The sequence below is a fragment of the Oryzias latipes genome, chromosome 20 (genome assembly GCF_002234675.1).
Source record: "Oryzias latipes chromosome 20, ASM223467v1".
Taxonomy (NCBI): Eukaryota; Metazoa; Chordata; class Actinopteri; order Beloniformes; family Adrianichthyidae; genus Oryzias; species Oryzias latipes.
In genome coordinates, this window is record NC_019878.2 from 17,410,707 (window position 1) to 17,429,421 (window position 18,715).

Here is an 18,715-nt window from a genome sequence, read left to right on the forward strand (position 1 = left end):
TATGTATTTGTGGCATTTTTTTTTATGATTGAGAGCATATATCAGGAAAATGAAGCCCCAAATTGCATATCAGCATATTTTTTTAATTAAAATTATAAATCAGGAGCACACCAAAAGCAGTTTGAAAGAGATTGCATTAGTTACGTAGAAAATTTGCTGGCTTGCATCAAGCTCTCGGCTCCACTACATGACATTTATCCACTAGTAGACGACTGGATCCATCCGTCTTTCTTTAGCTCGTCTGAGCTGGAATCTGGCTCAAAACGGTAATCCTGGATAGCTCCAATAGTGCTCACAATTTTGGTTGCTCCGGTAACATTAGGTTGGTGTGAGGGGAGGTAAGCTAGCAGGAGAGCATGTAAACAGAGCTCTCACTAATGAGGGGGGGTTTGAGGGGTCTCACCCACAACACAGATGCAAATTTCTAACCAACTACTGTCTCTCCGCAGAAACAATCCTAGAAAACGACAGATTTTTTTTTAAATTTGGGCTTAAAACTGCATAATCCTAATTAAAAGATCAAAAGAAGAACAGAATGGGGGTTTAAGAGACGGTAGGGGTCAATCTGGCAGCTTGCTAGAAAACAAATGCAACCGCTTTACTCACAAATACCAGTTTTTGTATTCTTTATTAAAATACTGCTGTACACACAAATGTTGCAAAATCTGAGACAAGAACATAAGTGGGGCAAAGCAAAAGAAAAAGGATCTAGTAAGATGGTGATTTTAGGTGTTTTTCTGTGGAGAGGTGGTCAATAACAAAGTGGAGTGTGTGCAGTGATGTGGACTACAGTGATATGAGCACTGACATGGAGTCGGCGGCGTCGAGGGGCATGCCTTTGTGTGGGCTTGTTTGGGAGGGGGTTCCTACAGCACTACATCCACCGAAAATGTTTAGGTTGCCGATTTGGACTCAAACAGAGACGTTTCTCCATCCAACACAAATGTTACCTGTACTTATGTTGCGTTCAATAACAGATCTTTGAAGAAAATGTTTAAATGTAACCCAGACGGCTCCGTCATAACTCAACAGTAGCTCCTAATTGTGACCCTTTACACTTTTGTGTGGACACATTCATAATAAGACAAAAGGGAGAAGACTCAATCTGCAGTCTGACTGATTTCAATAGCTATTCCTGCAGGTTAAGTAAATGTTCTCCAAATTTGATCCCATTTAAACCTGTAAAAATTGATCTGTGCTTCAAGGCAACATGAAATCCCCTCGTAACATGATTCCAGCAATGCCTTCGACCTGTCATTAACCCCCTAAAACCTCCATTCGTCCCACCCACTCCACCTAAGCTCTTCTATTTGACTGGACAGGCGGCAGCCAATGACAGCCAAACACATTCAATCATTGGGCCCCTCCAGTTGTCCATCATCCTGAGAGAAATCCATGCCTTCAGTCAGCGTCAAGGCCAGCGCCAGTGCTTTGTCTACAGCATGTTTGAATATCATGATCTTAAAAAGTCAAATAAAACAAATTACAGTTGATGTTCCCCCATCCTCAGTCACCCAAAGTCCCTTCCTTTAACTTAAAACCCTGCTGGAATTGGTCCACAGAATAAAGATCAAAAGGGGGGGGGGGTCTGCTCGCTTTTATTTTGTTGTGCATTTCTGCACAGAAGCTGAGCAAAAGAGAAAAAGCAGCTGGTAAAAAGTCTCAAAAAGCATCACTTTTCCTTAAAATGTTGTCTCAAAGAGGAGAAGTAAAGTTTGGGACAACAAGATGAGTACGAAAGGAGAGTAAGAGACAGAGATCGGGCGTGGTTGAAGTGAGAGGATGGCTGTGGGACAAAGGGACATTCCACAAAGAGGCAGCTGTGGCTCCACTTTTGTAGAAGCCTCACTAAAAAGGCCGAAGCCCGGTGCCGGACAGTAAACCCAAAATGACCCACCCTAGAGCATTTGATTCAGCAACTATCTAATAGTAAAGGTGGTTGCTGCGCATGTAACAACTCAGCAGAAGACGCCCTCTTCCTCAGTGCCACAGAAACCTCAATTTATCCCCCAGTTCCTGGTCCCCAGAAGATGCTCCAACCAAGAAAAACCAGCCAGCAGTTCTTAAATCTCCTGAAAAATTCTCATCCAACCACCTGAGTGATTTGTCCTCTCTTAAGCAGAACCAACAACCAAGGCAAAAGGCGGTTGGCCCATTGTGTCAAACAGGTTCCATCCCATAATAATGACAGCCTTGAGTGGTGTGTCCCATCTCCGAGTGCGTTCGAACGAAGGGGTGTGGTCTCAAACGGGCAGAGATGCAGTCAATAGAAACGTTCAACTCTCTGTGGTTTCTTTACACGGCGAGTCTGCTCGGGTTTTTAGTCCGTGTGTGACTTTAGCTCTCTGTGCACCCTGTAGGCCATTCACACAAGGAAAAATGAACAAAAAATTAAAATCTTAGTGCATCCTGAAAAAAAAAAATACCCCAACTGTAGAAACAAACAATAAAAGCAGGAAAATCTTCAAAACCTCAATTTTCGTTTCTCGTTCTGTTCCCAAAGCTTAAAAAAAAGGTCGTACATCACAGCTTCCATATTAGTCCTTTTTCTGTTTTTTTTTGTCTTTCTTTTTTTTCTCCAAATTTGTCTGCAGGTTTCAGGAAAACTTAAAAAAAAAAAAACACGTTAGAAAAGCCTTTCTGGTGGACAGGGATCAGTGTATGTGACTGAGGTTCAGAAGCCCTGATGCCTGTGCTGATGTTGTCCATGAGCCTGGTCCTCCGCTGTAGTGCAATACAATGCTCCAGGGCTTGGGAAGTCCCACTCCTGGGCCCAAAGGGGGCGCTACAGAGAACCAGCGGCGGCAGCCTGCAGCTCCTGGAAGGTACTGTCAAAGCAGCGCTTCAAGTCCGAGTAGGTCACAACCAGGATGCTTTTCTCATCTCGCGAGACCAGGCTGATCTTCTCGGGAACGCCTGCATCCAGCTGAGGAGCAAGGAGATGACATATAAGCAGTCATAATCCACTGACGTGGAATTTTACACAAATATATACATTTCAATTGAGTCATCTCATATTTAATAGCAAAATAATTTGAGCTTATCAATTTTTCTATCTTCTTAACTACACACTCCCACTTTGGACTGTTTAAAAACAAATGGCTGCAGTTTTATGGTAACGCCACTTCATTCTGACCATGCAACAGTGAAGGAGCATCTCTAAAAGCTACGAACCGGTTATTTTGGCTCCTCGTATCCAGAATTGTCTAAGAATTTATCATGATGTGATAGTCTGATCTCCTCTATTTGCAACAGAATACCACCATGGGTTGATGGAGAGCATCAAACCGACCTTCTTTTGTCACTTTTCACGATTTCAACACCGTAGATCACAATTTTACTATTCAGTATGTTTGACTGAAAAAAACTCAACTTGTGCTTTGATGACTATTTTACCTCGAAAACAGTCCAAAAAAAGACCGTCTCATCAAATTAAGACCTTTTCCCATTATAAGCAATGATTCATTCAACTCTAACGGTCTGTACTGACTTTATTGAGGCAGGAGACGATGTGGCTGAGGTCAATCCAGGGCGACCCCGTTTCTGTAACCTGGTGAAACAGGTGATCTCGAAAAAGCTTCAACAGGTAGCGGTCCCCCGTCTCTGACCACGTCGGGTCCTTCTGAAACCTGACAGAGACGAGGCAGGATTACAGAGCGTAAACGGAAGCGCAAGCGTCAGGATGTGCAACTGTTCTTACTCTGGTCGCTCGTTTATGGTGCCCAATTTGGCAAGCAGGCGGAAGAGACGGCCATTCTGCACCTCCTGCAAAAAGAAAGACGTGTAAAATCTATGACAGAATTCACATAAAGCAGGGATCGCAAACCTCTTTCAGGCCACAGGCTGGTTGTGTATCTAACAACAGTTTCTCTGATCAGCCTGTACGAGCCTAAAGAAGGTATTCATTTTTTTGCCTCCAGCTTCCCCTAATTTTTGAGAGTAAAAATTATCCTCTGTAAAATATCTGCAGCTGCTTAAAACGTTTCAGTAGAAACTCCTGACTTTTGTCTTTTTTCTTTGAAGTCAAAGGTTTTCTTCTGTTTTCTCACAAGTTCTTTTCTGTGTCAAAATACGTTCCAAATACGTTTTGTTAACTCTGCTGGCCTCATTTAGAGGCCGGTGCATCTGCTTTAAGCAGATGTATTTTCAACACGTGAGCGAGCGGCTTGACCTGTGTCATGCATGAGTCTGATGTGGTCGAGAGAATCCACTAGTTTTAAAAAATTTCAGACTCAGATTATAAATAAAATGGAAAGTCGTGTTTTTTTCTCTGTGGCCTGGTATCAACTGCTCCAAAAACCAGCACCGGTCCACATCTCAGGGTTCAGGGACCTCTGGCATAAAGTACCGTTCTAAAGTGTAACTGAAGGCCTTTATTTGTAATGCAGCTAAAAGATTTTCAGAAAACGATGCAACAAACAGTAAATGCTCCTTGCGTGAAAGAGGAAGGCTTTTGCTACGACACTGTCTCCAAAACAAACTAGTTTGCAATCATTCTAAAACTATCAGAAACTGAAAGATGTGGAAGTTAACCTTCTGTCTAAACAAGAGAAAAAAATTAACTTCCTATTTTTTTTTGAAAGTGGTAAAGAAACTTCTGCACTGAAATGGTCTATTTTGATCTGCAGCCTCGCCAGCCTTTAATATGGTTCTGTGGGTGTGCTGGTCCTGCTTTAACCCATGAGGACCCACGTTGACATGAGTGTCACAGAAAAATATCAGAAGTGGATTCTGTGGTCCACTTGGTTTGTGGTAAAATAGACATCATTTCTTTTTATTTTATTTTATTTTATTTTAAATGGGTCTGGGTTCTTATGGGCTGAACCAGACTATGGCTGTAGTCAAACAGATCTTACACATCATATTTGAAAATATTTTTTTGGTTATTTCTTTGCCAGAAATAACCATTGAGGTTTGAATTGGCGTTACAGAATATGAATGCAGGACTTTAACGTGGCATTTTACCACAATGAAGCGTCAGAATTTTTTTTTTTGATCGACAAGTTTATATATTTAAAGACTCCATTTTTACACCCCAACCACATCATTAATCACCCAACTTGAGTTAACTTTTTTTTTTTGAACACATTTATAAAGCACTAGATCCGTGTATGCTTCAGAAGGGAATTTCTACCAAACTACTGCTGCTCTGCAAAAACTATGTCTTAAAAAATGAATTTTTTTAAATTTTGGCTAAAAACAACATATTCAGAACTAAAAGAGCACTTTTACAATAGATCGAAAGATGATCAAAATGGGACTTTAACTGTGGACTAAGAAAATGACTCCAAATTGCAACATGTCACCCTGTTTCAACATTAGAAACATGCATGGAACATGTGCTGTATCTCCCATTAAAACATGTTTATGGAGACTGAAGCATATGCATGGAATACGTCTAAAACTCACGCTTTTATAATTGTCCCAACTGATTATGTCATTATAAAAGCAAAATATAATAAAAAATGACTTCTTAATCACTTTCAGGAGTTTGTTTTTTTTACATAAACACTTTATCGAGTACAACTGACCAATTCTGTCAATTACTTTCACAATTCCTCAAGTTTAGCTTTTTATCATTTGCCTGATTTAAAGCAACACAAAAGTAAAAGGTGAGGTCACCAATTATTCAGTTATTCTGCTTTAATGAATAAGGTCACAACATTACAACTATTTCTCAGTTCATACAAGCCATTTCCAGCACTTCTGCTTTTGACTAAACACAGATTCTCTCAAGGTTGGTAATGTTTAGAAGTCACTTCTTTACAAAACCTTACCAGCAGCCTCTATTTAATCAGTATGAACAAGCAATAGATTTAGACTTAACAAAATTAATAAAATATTCCCCCAAAGACCTCAGTTATCCTCATTCAAATTGTGAAAATGTGATCCTTTAGATTTTATTTGTTCAACATCTTTTGAGGTTTAGCAAACTTCCACGCACAACCTTTAATAAAAGCTGATGATTTTAATTTATGAGCCCTACAAAATAAGATTCTTAAATGTTAAAGAATTATTTTTTATCCTTTTAGAGAGACTTCTGGAGGGAGAATTTAGAAAGAATAATAATTGTTTGACACTGTTGCGTCTTAATTTAAGGGACTAAATTCAAGAAGAGTGCTGTACAACATCCTGTATGTAAACTGCTCGCCTACCAACTTTCTCAAGAAGTTAAACTAGCAACCTAGCAACAGAATCCGGCACACAAAAACAAATTTCTTACTTTGGCCAAGTCCTCCTCGATTACATCATTCCTCATCTGTGAAGCATCCAGCTGGGTGTAAAAGCGAGCTCCAATCATGGGCATGATGTCATTGACACTTCGCAGGCGGGACTGCTCAGACAGAAGGTACCTGCAGAAACACACAAAAGACCAGAAGTCGAACATTGGATGACAGCAAAACAAAAGTCTCTCATCTCTCCCAGAAGCAGCTTTCAGCCTCTTCCATGTGAAAAAGTTTCAGCCTTTACAGTTAAACCTAAATCTGATATAACTTCAGAAGTGATGCTGAAACTTGGAAAATCTTTTTTTATGTGAACCATACATTAAAGCAGCATGATTTAGGATTTCAACTTGATATAAATTAAGAAAGATTTTAAGCAGTAAAAATGAATCAACGTGAATTTAAACTTTAGCAAAGTAAAAAAAGAAAAAATAAGTAAGAAGAAGCGTGAACTGAGAAGCAAAAGGTCAAATTATTACTTTTCAGAGCTTAGAAAAAGAAGTTGTAAATTAAAATGATTAAATAAAATGATTTTTTTGTTGTTTTTAATGGATGCTATGTCATAAAAAGTATATTATGTGAATGACGGATCATATTTACATTAAAAAAGTAGAGTATTTTTGCTTAAAAGATTACAGACTACGTTTAAAAGATCTAAATTGGTTCATTAGATTACAGAGCTAATTTCCTCTGCACTTAAACCTATATGTCTCATCCTATCAACAAACATGGAAGTTGAGAACAGCACTGATAAAGTTTGGCTGAAAAGCTTTAACAAAACGCAGAGACAACAGGCCCTAAACTGAATACTGAATCAATCAAACTCGTCTTTTCAGACCGGTGTTTTACTCGCCAGCTGGGAGTTGCCCCTTCAAACGTGGAGTGCGGCGTTATACCAACCTGGTCAAAATTCAACACATGACTCGTGAGGAGATTGTCCCTGAAAGAGGATCAGACTTGGGTCAGGACTCGGTGCCAGCCAACTGAAAAACTGTCTATCTGTTCAAGTGTCTCCTTTCTGTTCAATTTGGGCTTCAGATCTTCCCATCAACAGAAAGACACAACACTAACCAGACCCTCAGTATCTTAAAAATAAAAAATAAAAAATTAAGGAGTCTGTGTCTTTCATTTATTCACTTTTCTAATCAAACTTTGCCCTCGAGTCTATAGGTTCTCCAATGAATATTTTAGGAAAGCTTTTGGGTCTTGTTGCAGGCATTTCCATACTTTTTGTTCCTATAGTTAACATTTAATAAAAACCAAAAGACTTGGGCTCAAACTGCATCCAGCCGAGCTCCGGTGCGGCCGCTGGAATCTTTACGTAACTTGAAAAGTGCGAGAGGCAGATACACAGCATTCGGTTTGGTCCAGCGCGTGCCGGAGCACTTTTTCGTGAAGTTGAGGCAAATAAAACGGCCTAAACCTGAAATCATGCGTGGGAGTGTAAAGTGCATCTGGTCAATTTTTCAAAATAAAACTAATTGTTTCCACTGCACTCACTATGTTTTCACCGTGGTGTAAACATTACGTCATTTCCACTGACAAGGAGTCACAAAGTGTGCGGTAGAGTGTCATGTTGGTCATTTAACACAATGGACAAAGAGAGGCTGCGGTGTGAGCCCAGGGTTAGAACCTCACTATACAACAACTATATTAGTATTGCTAAAGAGCTGCACAACCACATTTTTTCCACTCCAGCTGTCAAAAAATTAAATCAACCTACATTTGGCTGAAACATATTTGGAACCTTTAACCATTTTAGAGAAATTCTCCTTAACCTTCTATTGAGATGAGACGGAGCATGAAGCCAAAATCCAGTAACAAGCAGTTACTTTTTACTGATCAAACTAGTGTGAATTTTAAAAACCATAGGAAACAAGTTGATTTCCTAAAATAAAAAATCCAAAAATAACTATAAACTTTCACGGTTGAGTCGGTGAATTTAAAGCTACCATCCATGTTTTTATTTTAGTTTTTTGGTTCAAACTGCCCTATATGAGACACCGATTCTGTTGAAACCGTAGCAAAATGTTGCAGAAGGTGTTAACTAAAACTGAGAGATGAATACACTAACCTTTTGTTTTGCCCTATTTCAGCACTAAGTTTTTTTTAGATTATGTTTTGAAGTCTTATTGCTCTTTGTGGTTAAGCCCATCAGTAACCACCAAACCAATTTCAGCCAGACACTTTTCACATTTTTAAGCCATTAAACCAATGATTTTTTGAAATTGATGAGCTTCTTAGGGAAGTTTTATTTTTTGTTTGATAATTCAAAATCAAATTAGGGTTTAACAAACAAATTTTTTTTTGATCTGCTTAAACCTCAAAATATTCTTTATTTTTCCAGCAAGTTTTTTGGGAAACCATTTAATTTTAAACTTTTTTGGTTTTATTCTTTTTGGGGGATAAATGAACTATTTGATTTATAAAGCACAGCTACAGGAGATTCCAAAAATATCTCTCACTACCAGCTGACCACATGTGCACCCTGCCACCCTTACAGGATGAGATTCTTGAGATCTGAGGAGTAGTTTAAAGACACCAGCTCCATCGCCTTCTGCAGATTCTCCCTTTGAATTCCAGCCAGAGAGTTACAGGCCAAAGCCAGGACCACCTTGCCCAAGGACACTAGATCTGCTTGCTGCAGAAGGAAACATACAAGAAATAAAAGCAATGAAAAAGATAAACACCTTTAAAAACTATATTTGCACAGAGTGTAGTTAGAGACTGTACCTGGTACTGTGGCATCAGGGCGAGATGATTGCTCTGAGTGTTGTCAAACGTCAAAACATCAAAAACCCCAACGCAGTTCACCCGTAACCTTCAAAATAAAAGACTGTTGGGATGCGTTTCTGTGCATTTCAGCCATACCAAGATAATGAAATCTTCTTTGAACAACGTTTGTGATATCTACTTTAAATAAGCGGGAAAAAACTGGTTCAAGAAAAAAAAGGTAAAAGTTCTTCGGTTGTTTTGGAAAAACAAATTTCTAAGCAGTTTGTGCAAGTATATGATTTGTGTATCACAAAACAACAAAAGACTAAAACGTTACAAAAATTTGCTAATAAACATGTAACAGTAAAAAAAACTGTCAAGTTTAAATAATGAATCCCCCTTAAACACAACACGTGTGTTTGATATTTTGAACATATACATTTGCAGGAGCAAACAATCGTTCATATAATTAATTTGGTTTTAAACCCAGCATTGTAGCATTCCTCGTCTATACCTCGTCTTGCCAGTGATCAGAATTTTGCTGGGGTCCATGACCCGACAGGCCAAGCCAGCAGTGTGGATGGTGCGCAGCGCTGAGCTGAGCTGGACAATGTAGGCCCAGATGAGAGACTCGGGTAGCAGACCTGCATGCTGCCGTGGTTGGGGTGGCTCGTGTTGCCCTGACAACAAGAAAAAAAAAAGGCTTTATCACTCAAGAGCAGACAGAAGTGCAGACGTTTTAATGAACTAACCCGCAAACGGTCGATAGCTTCCTCAGAAAGCTTATCTACATCAAAAAGCTGCTTCTCATAAGTTGATGGTGAAAACCATCCCCGACTTGAACCTAAAACGCCTTCCAGTTCGATAAAATCTGTCAATTACTGATCTCTGATGAATGCAGCAATGATAAGAGCCTTTCCTTTGTAATGCACGTTTTATTTTGAAAAATATATAAACTTTCAAAATTTCGCACTTAAAAAATTAAAAGCAATCTTTGACTTTAATCCACATATATACACAATTATTTCCAACAACGTTTTTGATCTTGAGACAGAAACATTTCTAAAACTAGAAAAAGTGTTTTAGAAAAGTTTGTGGACCTTTTTTGCACAGTCATGAGCAACACCAGAATTGGGCAATGTCAGTCAATAAACTCTACTTGCACAATGAGGCAGGAACCCTTTTGAACAACTTGTGTTATGTCTATTAGGGTTATTTTAAGAAATGTTTGCCTCCTGCACTTCAAACATGAAAACCTGCATCAGCTTTGCTGTAAAATACACCTACAGCTGAAAGCCTTTGCTTCCTCTATCTGTCATTCCTTCAGCCAACAAAAACAGCAACACCTGTCAAAGAATCGGTTTCAGCCACAGTTTCCTCCAAGTTCACATGTCTCTTTCACAAAAATGCATCTTAACCGTCAAGATTCAACCATATCACATGTCAACAAACTCCTAAGAATGTATTCTTGAACCGGAAAATGTGTCTTTTTTGCTGTGCATTACAACAGGCTACACTGATGAGATACTGCAAACACAAGGAGCTAGGTGACAATGAGCTCATGAGCATGCACACAACAGCAAGCGTAGACTTGTGAAACGCTGTGGTGCTGCATGGTGACCGTGTTGTTATTTTGGACCGAAGATGGAAGAAGGCCGACTTACCCCACTTCCTCTTGGTAAAGTAAGAATCTGCTGATGGGTCGTTGAAATGTCTGCTAAACATTGTTTCTGCACCTGCATGGAAGTCGTAGGAGAAGACCAGCGCTATAGGCAAAAAGAAGAAAACAAAAATCTTAGTTTGTATTGCTGGATGGGAAATTTAAAAAAACATCCCTCAGAAATTCCCTACAAATTATCTCCAATATTCCTTAATAGTTTTGTGACAAAGAATGTGTTTCTTCCTTAAGTCTAAGAAATCATGGAGTTACAGAAAGAGACAATAAAAACTATTGTTAGAGGCCTCATATTTCAGATGTATTAATATCCACATTTCACAGAAAAACACTGCAAACTTTCTGTTTTCTGTACATTTATCTCCACATCACTGTGAAATTCCTCTCCTCTTAGGTGTTGCATTTGCTATCCTGAAGTTTGCTCAACTCCTAATTACACACAGCTCTCATGAAGGGTCCACTTCTAGACTTCTACAGACATTTAGTCCTTGTTTATCTAATTCAACAGATTTCAGCTGCGCCAAGAGTTCATTCAAATACACTGTGCAATAATTCACTAGAGGTGCAACTAGCAATTATTATAACGGTCAAAAATGTTTTGATGTTAATGTTTTTATTTTATTTCTTTAAAATCAAATTATCAATTGTCATTTTAATAAGATTATTTGTGAATAAAATACTATAGAGTATCCTGTAAGCATTCCATTAATTCTCCAGCTTTTTTTCATCAATATGTTCAAATTCTAAGCTTGTACAGTTCCTCATGAATGTGTTTGTGGAATATAGAAAGCAGATTATCGAGTAGCAAATCTTTCCTAACATCCAAACGGAGCTGGAGTATTAATCGGACTGTTTGAACTTAACTGAAAAGCTTGCATTTCTATGAGTCTGGAATTATTTATTGTCCACATAATTAACGATGATAAATCATTGCATCTTTTTAACTAATGTGCAGAGTTTGGCAAAATGTGAAGAAAAAACACAAATAAAATTATATTCAGGTGTTATGTACATATATACGTACACATTTGTTTGGTTTTTCTCTTCGTCTTATATTAAACATACTTTACTTTGAAAGGATGTTTTTAATTTGATTTTGTTTAGGTTTTTTTTTTTTTTTTTACATCTACAGTGCCAAAATAATTTCCTTCAGTATCAAAAAAGTTGAGTCAAATTTTTTTACAATAATAATAATTCTAAACAACACATAATCTGAAAATGTTAAATGTCTGAAGGTTTGTCAGTTGCAAACGTCTGTTCTTAATACAATGACACTGGGCTCTAAAACATTGTTAGCTTTGGGTCTTTTTTGTCTCCAAAACATAAAAATCTAATAAAGTATTTACTTAGCTGTTGTTTTTAGCTGGGATTGACCTCTAATTTTAAGATTAGCAAAATGTTTTGTTTTTTTTTTAAATAAAAAATATATACTAGAAAAGCAAACTGATACATTTTCACATTACTAGACTTCTATAACAAGATTACAGAGTAAACGACAAAATAAATGTAAATTAATGGGAGGGAAAATGCAGAAATATGATATATTTATAAATACAAACACAGTCAACTACAGCCGCACACTCACAATGGTCTCCAAAGGCCTTAGTGGTGAAGACTTCTCTCAGCGTTACAGTGTTTGAGTGCTGAATCTTCTTCCACATGTCCACCAGCATCATGCATTTGGTGTTAACCAGGCGGAATCCTGTCAATAGTTCAAAACATTCACTACTGGATGATAGAGTAAGATTATCAACACCTATCTGCCATCGCACCCTGTTCCAAAACATGCAAAGTTTTTGCATGTTTTAAATTAAATCAAACAAATCAAACTCCATTATTATATACACTGTAGTTAGTAATGCAACCAATGTGGAAATAAATTTGATTTGCTGAATTTATGGACTTTTTTTTTTTTGCTAAACACGTGATTGTACTTTACCATGTATTCTCCTCAGACAATAAGGCATGTCATCCTTGCTGTTGACCGCTTTGTAGCAGGAGGTAATGTAGCTGAAATTGCTGGTCTTTTGCATGCGGTTTGGTGGAGGGAGGGGCTCCAGAGGAAACAGGCTGTGGTAGCTGTCCACCTCAGACGGTACATCTACCCAACAGAGAACATTTTGTTCAGTATTTCAACAAAGGAAATTAAAATTCCAACTTATTTTAAAGTATCAGGGCCCTTGAACATTCTATTGCAATAATATCTCTGTTGAAGAAGCAAGGATTTTCTGTGTCTGGTTTCTGTCTGGTTTCAATATGAAACCACAAATGAGTTACTGCATTAGTCAACACCAGAACTGATTTTACCTGGGTTTTCTGAGTGGTCAATGTGCACCATGGTTATGAGATGTCTGTTAATCAACTCCTGGGAGGGTGGGGGGATGGGGGTGGGGGGACAAAAGGGCAATGGCATCAGACATTTCCTCCAGAAAGGGGGGTGGGGGGTGGATACTGCGTAAAGAGGACGGCTGCACCGTACCTGTCGAAGCTCATCGGCCATGAAGAAGGACGGGGCGTTGGCTTTTGGCTGCATGTAGGCCACGTTGGGTGGATTGGAGGGATATATGTGGTAGGTAGGAAACACCTGTAGCGAAACCGTAAAGCAAAGCTTCCTATTTATCGAGAAACGAAAATCCTCATTTGTTTTCAGCTTAGCACATGGCTGCATGACAGACATAAAGAATCCTTGTCATGGTACGTCTGGCTAAATAGGCAAAAACACGAACCATTCCAGTCATCGGTGCGGGGGTGTTGTCTGTGTAGAAGTATGTAGTCCCCCCTACAGTCTCTTTCTGAATGATGTGTGCACCCTGATCAGAGGCTGTGGTGGGCACCATGTAGTTGGCAGGGTTTGGGGTGTGACTGCGTCGACGAGGAGCAGGTGAGGTGTGAGGTGTAATTTTTGGTGAATGGAGCGGAGAGGATCCTGCAGACAAAGACATGCCTAGAAACAGAAAGAGGAGTAAAAAATGTAAATTTTAGAAATTGTTTTGCTTCCATCGTGTAAAATGCCCATCCCCTTGACCCCTTGACCCCTTGAATTTATGTTTTTGCTAAATTAAAGTGAGTTTGGATCAGAAACAAGAGGAAAATGAATCAAATCAATTGAGTCAGTGCAAGTAAAAAAAACTAATTGAAAATGGGTATGCATTAAAAGTCAAAGCAGAATTTCTTAGGTCCTGGAAAGCAGCAAATTGAGTGAACTTTGTTTTGTTTTTCTACCAAATCATTTTTTAGTATTTCAAGTATTAAAAACATTTCTCTGCTTCAATAAGCATGGAGAAATATTTATTAACCAACAAATGAAAAAAAGAGAAGAAAAAAACTTCCCTTTTGAACCCTTCAAAATAAAAGTGGCACACAACACCTGACAAGTTAAAATGACAACTTCTTGCATAAAACTTATGTAAACTAGCAGCACTGGTCCAGAATCCAGTGTAGAATTATGGTTTTATTTGTTTTGACAAATGCAGCTGCTGGGCCATACATTACATGCATTCTGCAGTAGCACACTAAATGAAACCTTTAAATGAACCATTTGTAGGAAGGAAAAAAAGTGCTAAACTTAACCTATGTTTGAGAATGAAATCTATAGGTCAATATTTGCCATATATGCTAATTAATACAAATTTAGAGGCAACTGGGGTTTACCAAGGCAATTTAAATTAAATTTATTGGTTGAGAATCATTTTTAAAAGCAATGTGGCTCAGAATCCCACTCTGTCTTTGGTGATGTTTGTTGTTAGTAGTCATAAAGTTAATATGCAACATTGTAATGACATTGATGTGTTTTTAATCAGTCAGAATAAAAGTCTCAGATCGTTTAAAACAACTTTAAATCTTACTTCAGTGCAATTTGAATCACGCAAGACTGCAGACAAACGTCTGTCTCATTGTAATAATTGGTTAATATAAAATATTTGCCAGCAGCATGATTTGATTTTCAGTTGCAGATAAAAAATCTAGTGGGTGCAGTGCGAAGTGTGTTGATGTGCAAGCATAACATTTCTTTAGCAACGGTTTACATCCCTGATGTTTGAGCAACCAGCACGGTTTGCAGATATAACACTGTTCCAGCGTGAGCCCTTATTTTGTAAAAATTCTACATCATGTTATTTACCTGTTTTATCAACCGTAGACATGTGTGGCCCAACAAAATGTTGATATTCAACAATCTGGCCCAACTCAAATTGTAACTGAATAGCACTGACTTTAGATGGCTTTCAGACAATCATGTTTTGCTTCAGACATTTTTTTAACAAACACTGTGGCTTGAAAAAAAAAACAAATCGTGAAAACAAGTGGCAACAGAATCAAGATAATTTATTAATGAGTAAGTAAAAAGCCCTTACCAGGACCCAAAGCGGAGGAGCTGCCGAGACCAGGATGTGCGAAGAGAGGCGAGGGGAAGGCCAGAACAGCGGACTGGACCATTGTAGCCATTCGAGGGGTTCCCTTGGGGATGAATTCACTTGCTGCCGGGTTAGGAGCCTAATGACATGAGCATTAGATAAACAATATGAACGTTACCACTGCCTTCAGAATGAAAAGTGCAAGGAAAAAGCGTAGTGTCAAGTTCATTAGAAAATAAACCCCCACAGCATTGATTTTAAACCTCCCGTGTTACTAAGAAGGCTTATGTACTTGCCTTTCTCCTTTGGGAAATGCTAAGAGCACCAAAATCACTGAACAGTGAGGATGTTGAAGAGTTCACTGGATCTGTTAAAAAAAAAGACAGGTGTTGGAGAATGTAATGCTTTAATTTTTGAATTAATAAGTGTTATCTGCTGCCCGACAGCCTCTCAAAGCATCTCACCATGAGTGCTGTGGCTGAAGTTCTTGGCACCATCATTGAGAAGGCTTGGAGAGCTGCTGCTGGTAGTCATCCGCTAAAGATGGCATCAAAAAGATCAATTTTGAGTTTAAAAATGCTCTAATACCATACCATAACAGTTTGATTATGTGGTTCACGGAATCTAGACACAATGAACATTTTCAGAACTTCTGCAAGAAGTTAACTTTATATTTAATGTCAACAATCCAGGAACTACCCTGATCAAAGTGCTGACCTTTTTTTGTATAAAACGACTTAACTGACACCCACACACTGAGAGCTTTCATGAACATTGTTAGGATTGATTTGTAAATATCTAGTTAATAGTGTGAAGACAACTGGGTTCCTACTTTACTAAATGCAAAAATCTATATGAAATTCAACAAAAAGATGTCAACTCTTCCCTCTGTCAAAGTAAACAAACATAAAAGTGTATTACCAACAACCCAAAGGTCTAATTCTACCACTTGACATTTGGCCCCTAAAGCCCCACTGCAATAGAAAAGGTCATGCATGCAGTCTGCAAAAGAAGCAGATGAGGAGTCTGAAGGCCCGTTCACACCGGGACGAATTTCGCCGGCGATTTTCGCCGACGTTTAACGCCTCGTGACTAAACAAAGGGCACCAATGTGAGTGTGCACACCGACGCGAAAAAACGCCACGCGTCAAAGCGTCAAAAAAAAACGCCTCGGGTTCGGTTTTTTTTTCGACGCGTCGCGTCGAAATCTATTCGACCAATGAAAATGCCGCTTTTGCACACGTGTCTGGAGCTTCTGAAGTTACAGTAAAACACAACTTGGGGGCGCTCAAACACAAAACTGCCTTGCTGAGCACAAATACCAGCGAAGAAGATAGACGCCAAGTAGCGTCTACACTGCCGCGAAGAAATAATGACGGACATTCTAAAATATCCCCGAACGAAGCACCAGTTGGAGCTACTGGTGCTTGAAATATTCATGTTTTCTTTTTATTATTCTGACTAGCGCGTAAATACTTGCTCTCTTCTTCTGAGTGAAAAGCGACTTTAAGAAGCGTAAAGTTGCGCAGCGCCACCTTGTGTACAGGAGTATTTCTGTTTACATTAAGCGCCATCTAATGTCAGGGAATGAAATTGAATGTTCGCTCGGCTCATCGTCAGCGAAAATCGCCTGGGTGTGAACACAAAAAACGTGCCGAAAAACGCTGGCGAATAACGCCTGGCGAATATTCGTCCCGGTGTGTACGGGCCTTAAGTTGTACCTGCATCATTGAGTATTTTGACTCTGCTGGGCTTCCAAACCCATTGACCCCAATAAAGCTGCTGCTGAAGTAGGAGTTGTTAAGGTTGGCATCACTCAGGGTGGCACCTTCCATCCCTGGGACTGAGAAAGACAAACATACATAAAATACGTTATTTATCAATGGAGATAGATTTATATGACAAGGATTTAAACAAAATAGAGGTTTGTAAACGTGCTTTAAAGTGGTGTTGTTGAAAAGCCACGAGCTAGTTATGAAGCGTGTAAACAGTGCTCAGAACACCTACCTCAACAAAAGCGTCTCAAGAGACAAAACAAAGTTATAAGTGTTTAATATCCATTAGTGTCTTAGGTTAATGTGGAACTACGTTTGCGCATCTTTTCTAGTGGATTTTTGACCTAGATTCTGCGAACTGTTTGTTCACGCTGCAAAAACGCGATAGCAGAGTCAAAACAAAGCCCCGTGCACAGCTAGCATTCCTAGGCTAACATGGGCAAAACAACATGGATAATAATAAACAGACAGCAGCACCACCTTTTAGTGTAATTTGGAAGCTTTATTTACTTTAAGATGATTGTGCTTTTTTATTGACCAATTTAAGCTACTTTGGTAAATAATTGCTGGCTAAAGCGCAAAAAGGCTAGCGTCCATGCACTCACAGCTGTCATAATGAAAACAACAGGCCTCTGCTGTGTGAGCTAAAGAGTGTGTTTCACCATTTATGTTATTATATATGGCTTACTATTGATGTGAAGACTAAACAAGTCACAAATCAATTTTTAACAGCGGGAATGTCAAGCTGCAAGCCGAAGGGTTATGGTTCTGCAGACAGAAACCACGTTTTGTTGTAAAGAGGCCAACAGAATCCTCGGGCTATCTTATGAAATTCCCCCACTGGGCCATGAGGTAAGGTCAGTCAGGAATCTTGTGCGAGGGGTTACTGTTTTGTACTCACTGGTTAGCAGCTGCCCTTCCAGGGACGTTCCCGCAGGCCCCACCGTTTCGCTCTTCTTTGACACCACGGTCCCTCCGCTGACTGTAGCCGTGCCGCCAATGGAGTACACCGCTGGCGTCCCTCCGCTGCCGGCCATTGATAAGGGAACCGGGCTACCTCCGCCGCCGTGAAGAGGCAGGTTTGCCAAGGACGGATCGTCGTGTAGGAACTGACATTCGTCTCCATAAAAGCACGTTTTGTCCTTCGCGTAGTAGCGGCAAAACTTCACCTTAACATTAGGTAGTCCGGCACCCCCAAGCGGAGCAGCTGAGGGTGGAAGTCCACTGTTCATGGCACCGCTGCTGCCGCCACTGCTGCCGGAAGACACTCGAACATAGAGACGCAGGGAGCTAGCGTGCTAGCTAGCAAGCTTTGAACAGTTTCCCCCCAAAACACTAGATTTAATTTGCTTTAGCCGATGAAAAAACCCATACTTTAGCGACACTTACATTATAAAGCTAGGGTGTATTTCGATTTGAGGAAAAGATGCTTATATGCTCGGGGTTCCGGGCTATCCATGCAGCTGCTGCCCCTACAAAGTAGCCTGTTGTTGTTGTTTTGAGCCTCCAGTCTGGCCGCAAAGCTGCAGCTAACATGCCTTTGCATTCTGGGTACCGTTCACCTGCTGCAAATGCATGCTTCACGTTAAAAAATCAGATATTTAAAAGAACACCCGGTCTGACAAAAAATGTATGTTCAGTTGTTCAAAACTAAAAATAGTAATAATTTATACTATTATTGTAAGGTTGGAATATTATACAAAGAAAACTGGAAACCATTCAAAGACAAAGTCGAAAAAAATGACAAATTTATAATAATTCAAAACATTCTATGTTTTTGTTCCTTTTTTCATGGTTTTTCACTAAATGTAATGTTTGTGAGGAAATAACTTTTCAAATATGTATACGATTAAAAACTAGTAACACTTTTATTTTTCAAAATAAAAGTCTTTCATGTTTTCTGAATCTGAAACAAGCGCAACAGTCTTCAAGGACAGAAGCTCCAAAAAAAAAAAAAAAAACCTGCCATGTTAA

The 18,715-nt window shown here is 39.2% G+C and overlaps 1 protein-coding gene across 1 annotated transcript; it reads right to left on the bottom strand.

Moving 5' to 3' along the window:
* Window positions 1–609: 609 nt before the first annotated feature.
* Window positions 610–18,680, bottom strand: pan3 (PAN3 poly(A) specific ribonuclease subunit). Its single transcript, XM_004081267.4, has 18 exons — window positions 17,643–18,680; window positions 16,688–16,809; window positions 15,431–15,503; window positions 15,263–15,333; window positions 14,967–15,105; window positions 13,341–13,558; window positions 13,094–13,198; window positions 12,922–12,979; window positions 12,554–12,715; window positions 12,200–12,316; window positions 10,604–10,705; window positions 9,454–9,619; window positions 8,958–9,045; window positions 8,726–8,865; window positions 6,224–6,353; window positions 3,701–3,765; window positions 3,491–3,629; window positions 610–2,926 (listed from the first exon to the last, which is right to left on the bottom strand). The coding sequence occupies exons 1-18, from the start codon at window positions 17,971–17,973 to the stop codon at window positions 2,786–2,788; spliced, it is 2,367 nt and encodes a 788-aa protein (XP_004081315.1). The 5' UTR covers window positions 17,974–18,680; the 3' UTR covers window positions 610–2,785.
* Between the last annotated feature and the right edge of the window lie 35 nt (window positions 18,681–18,715).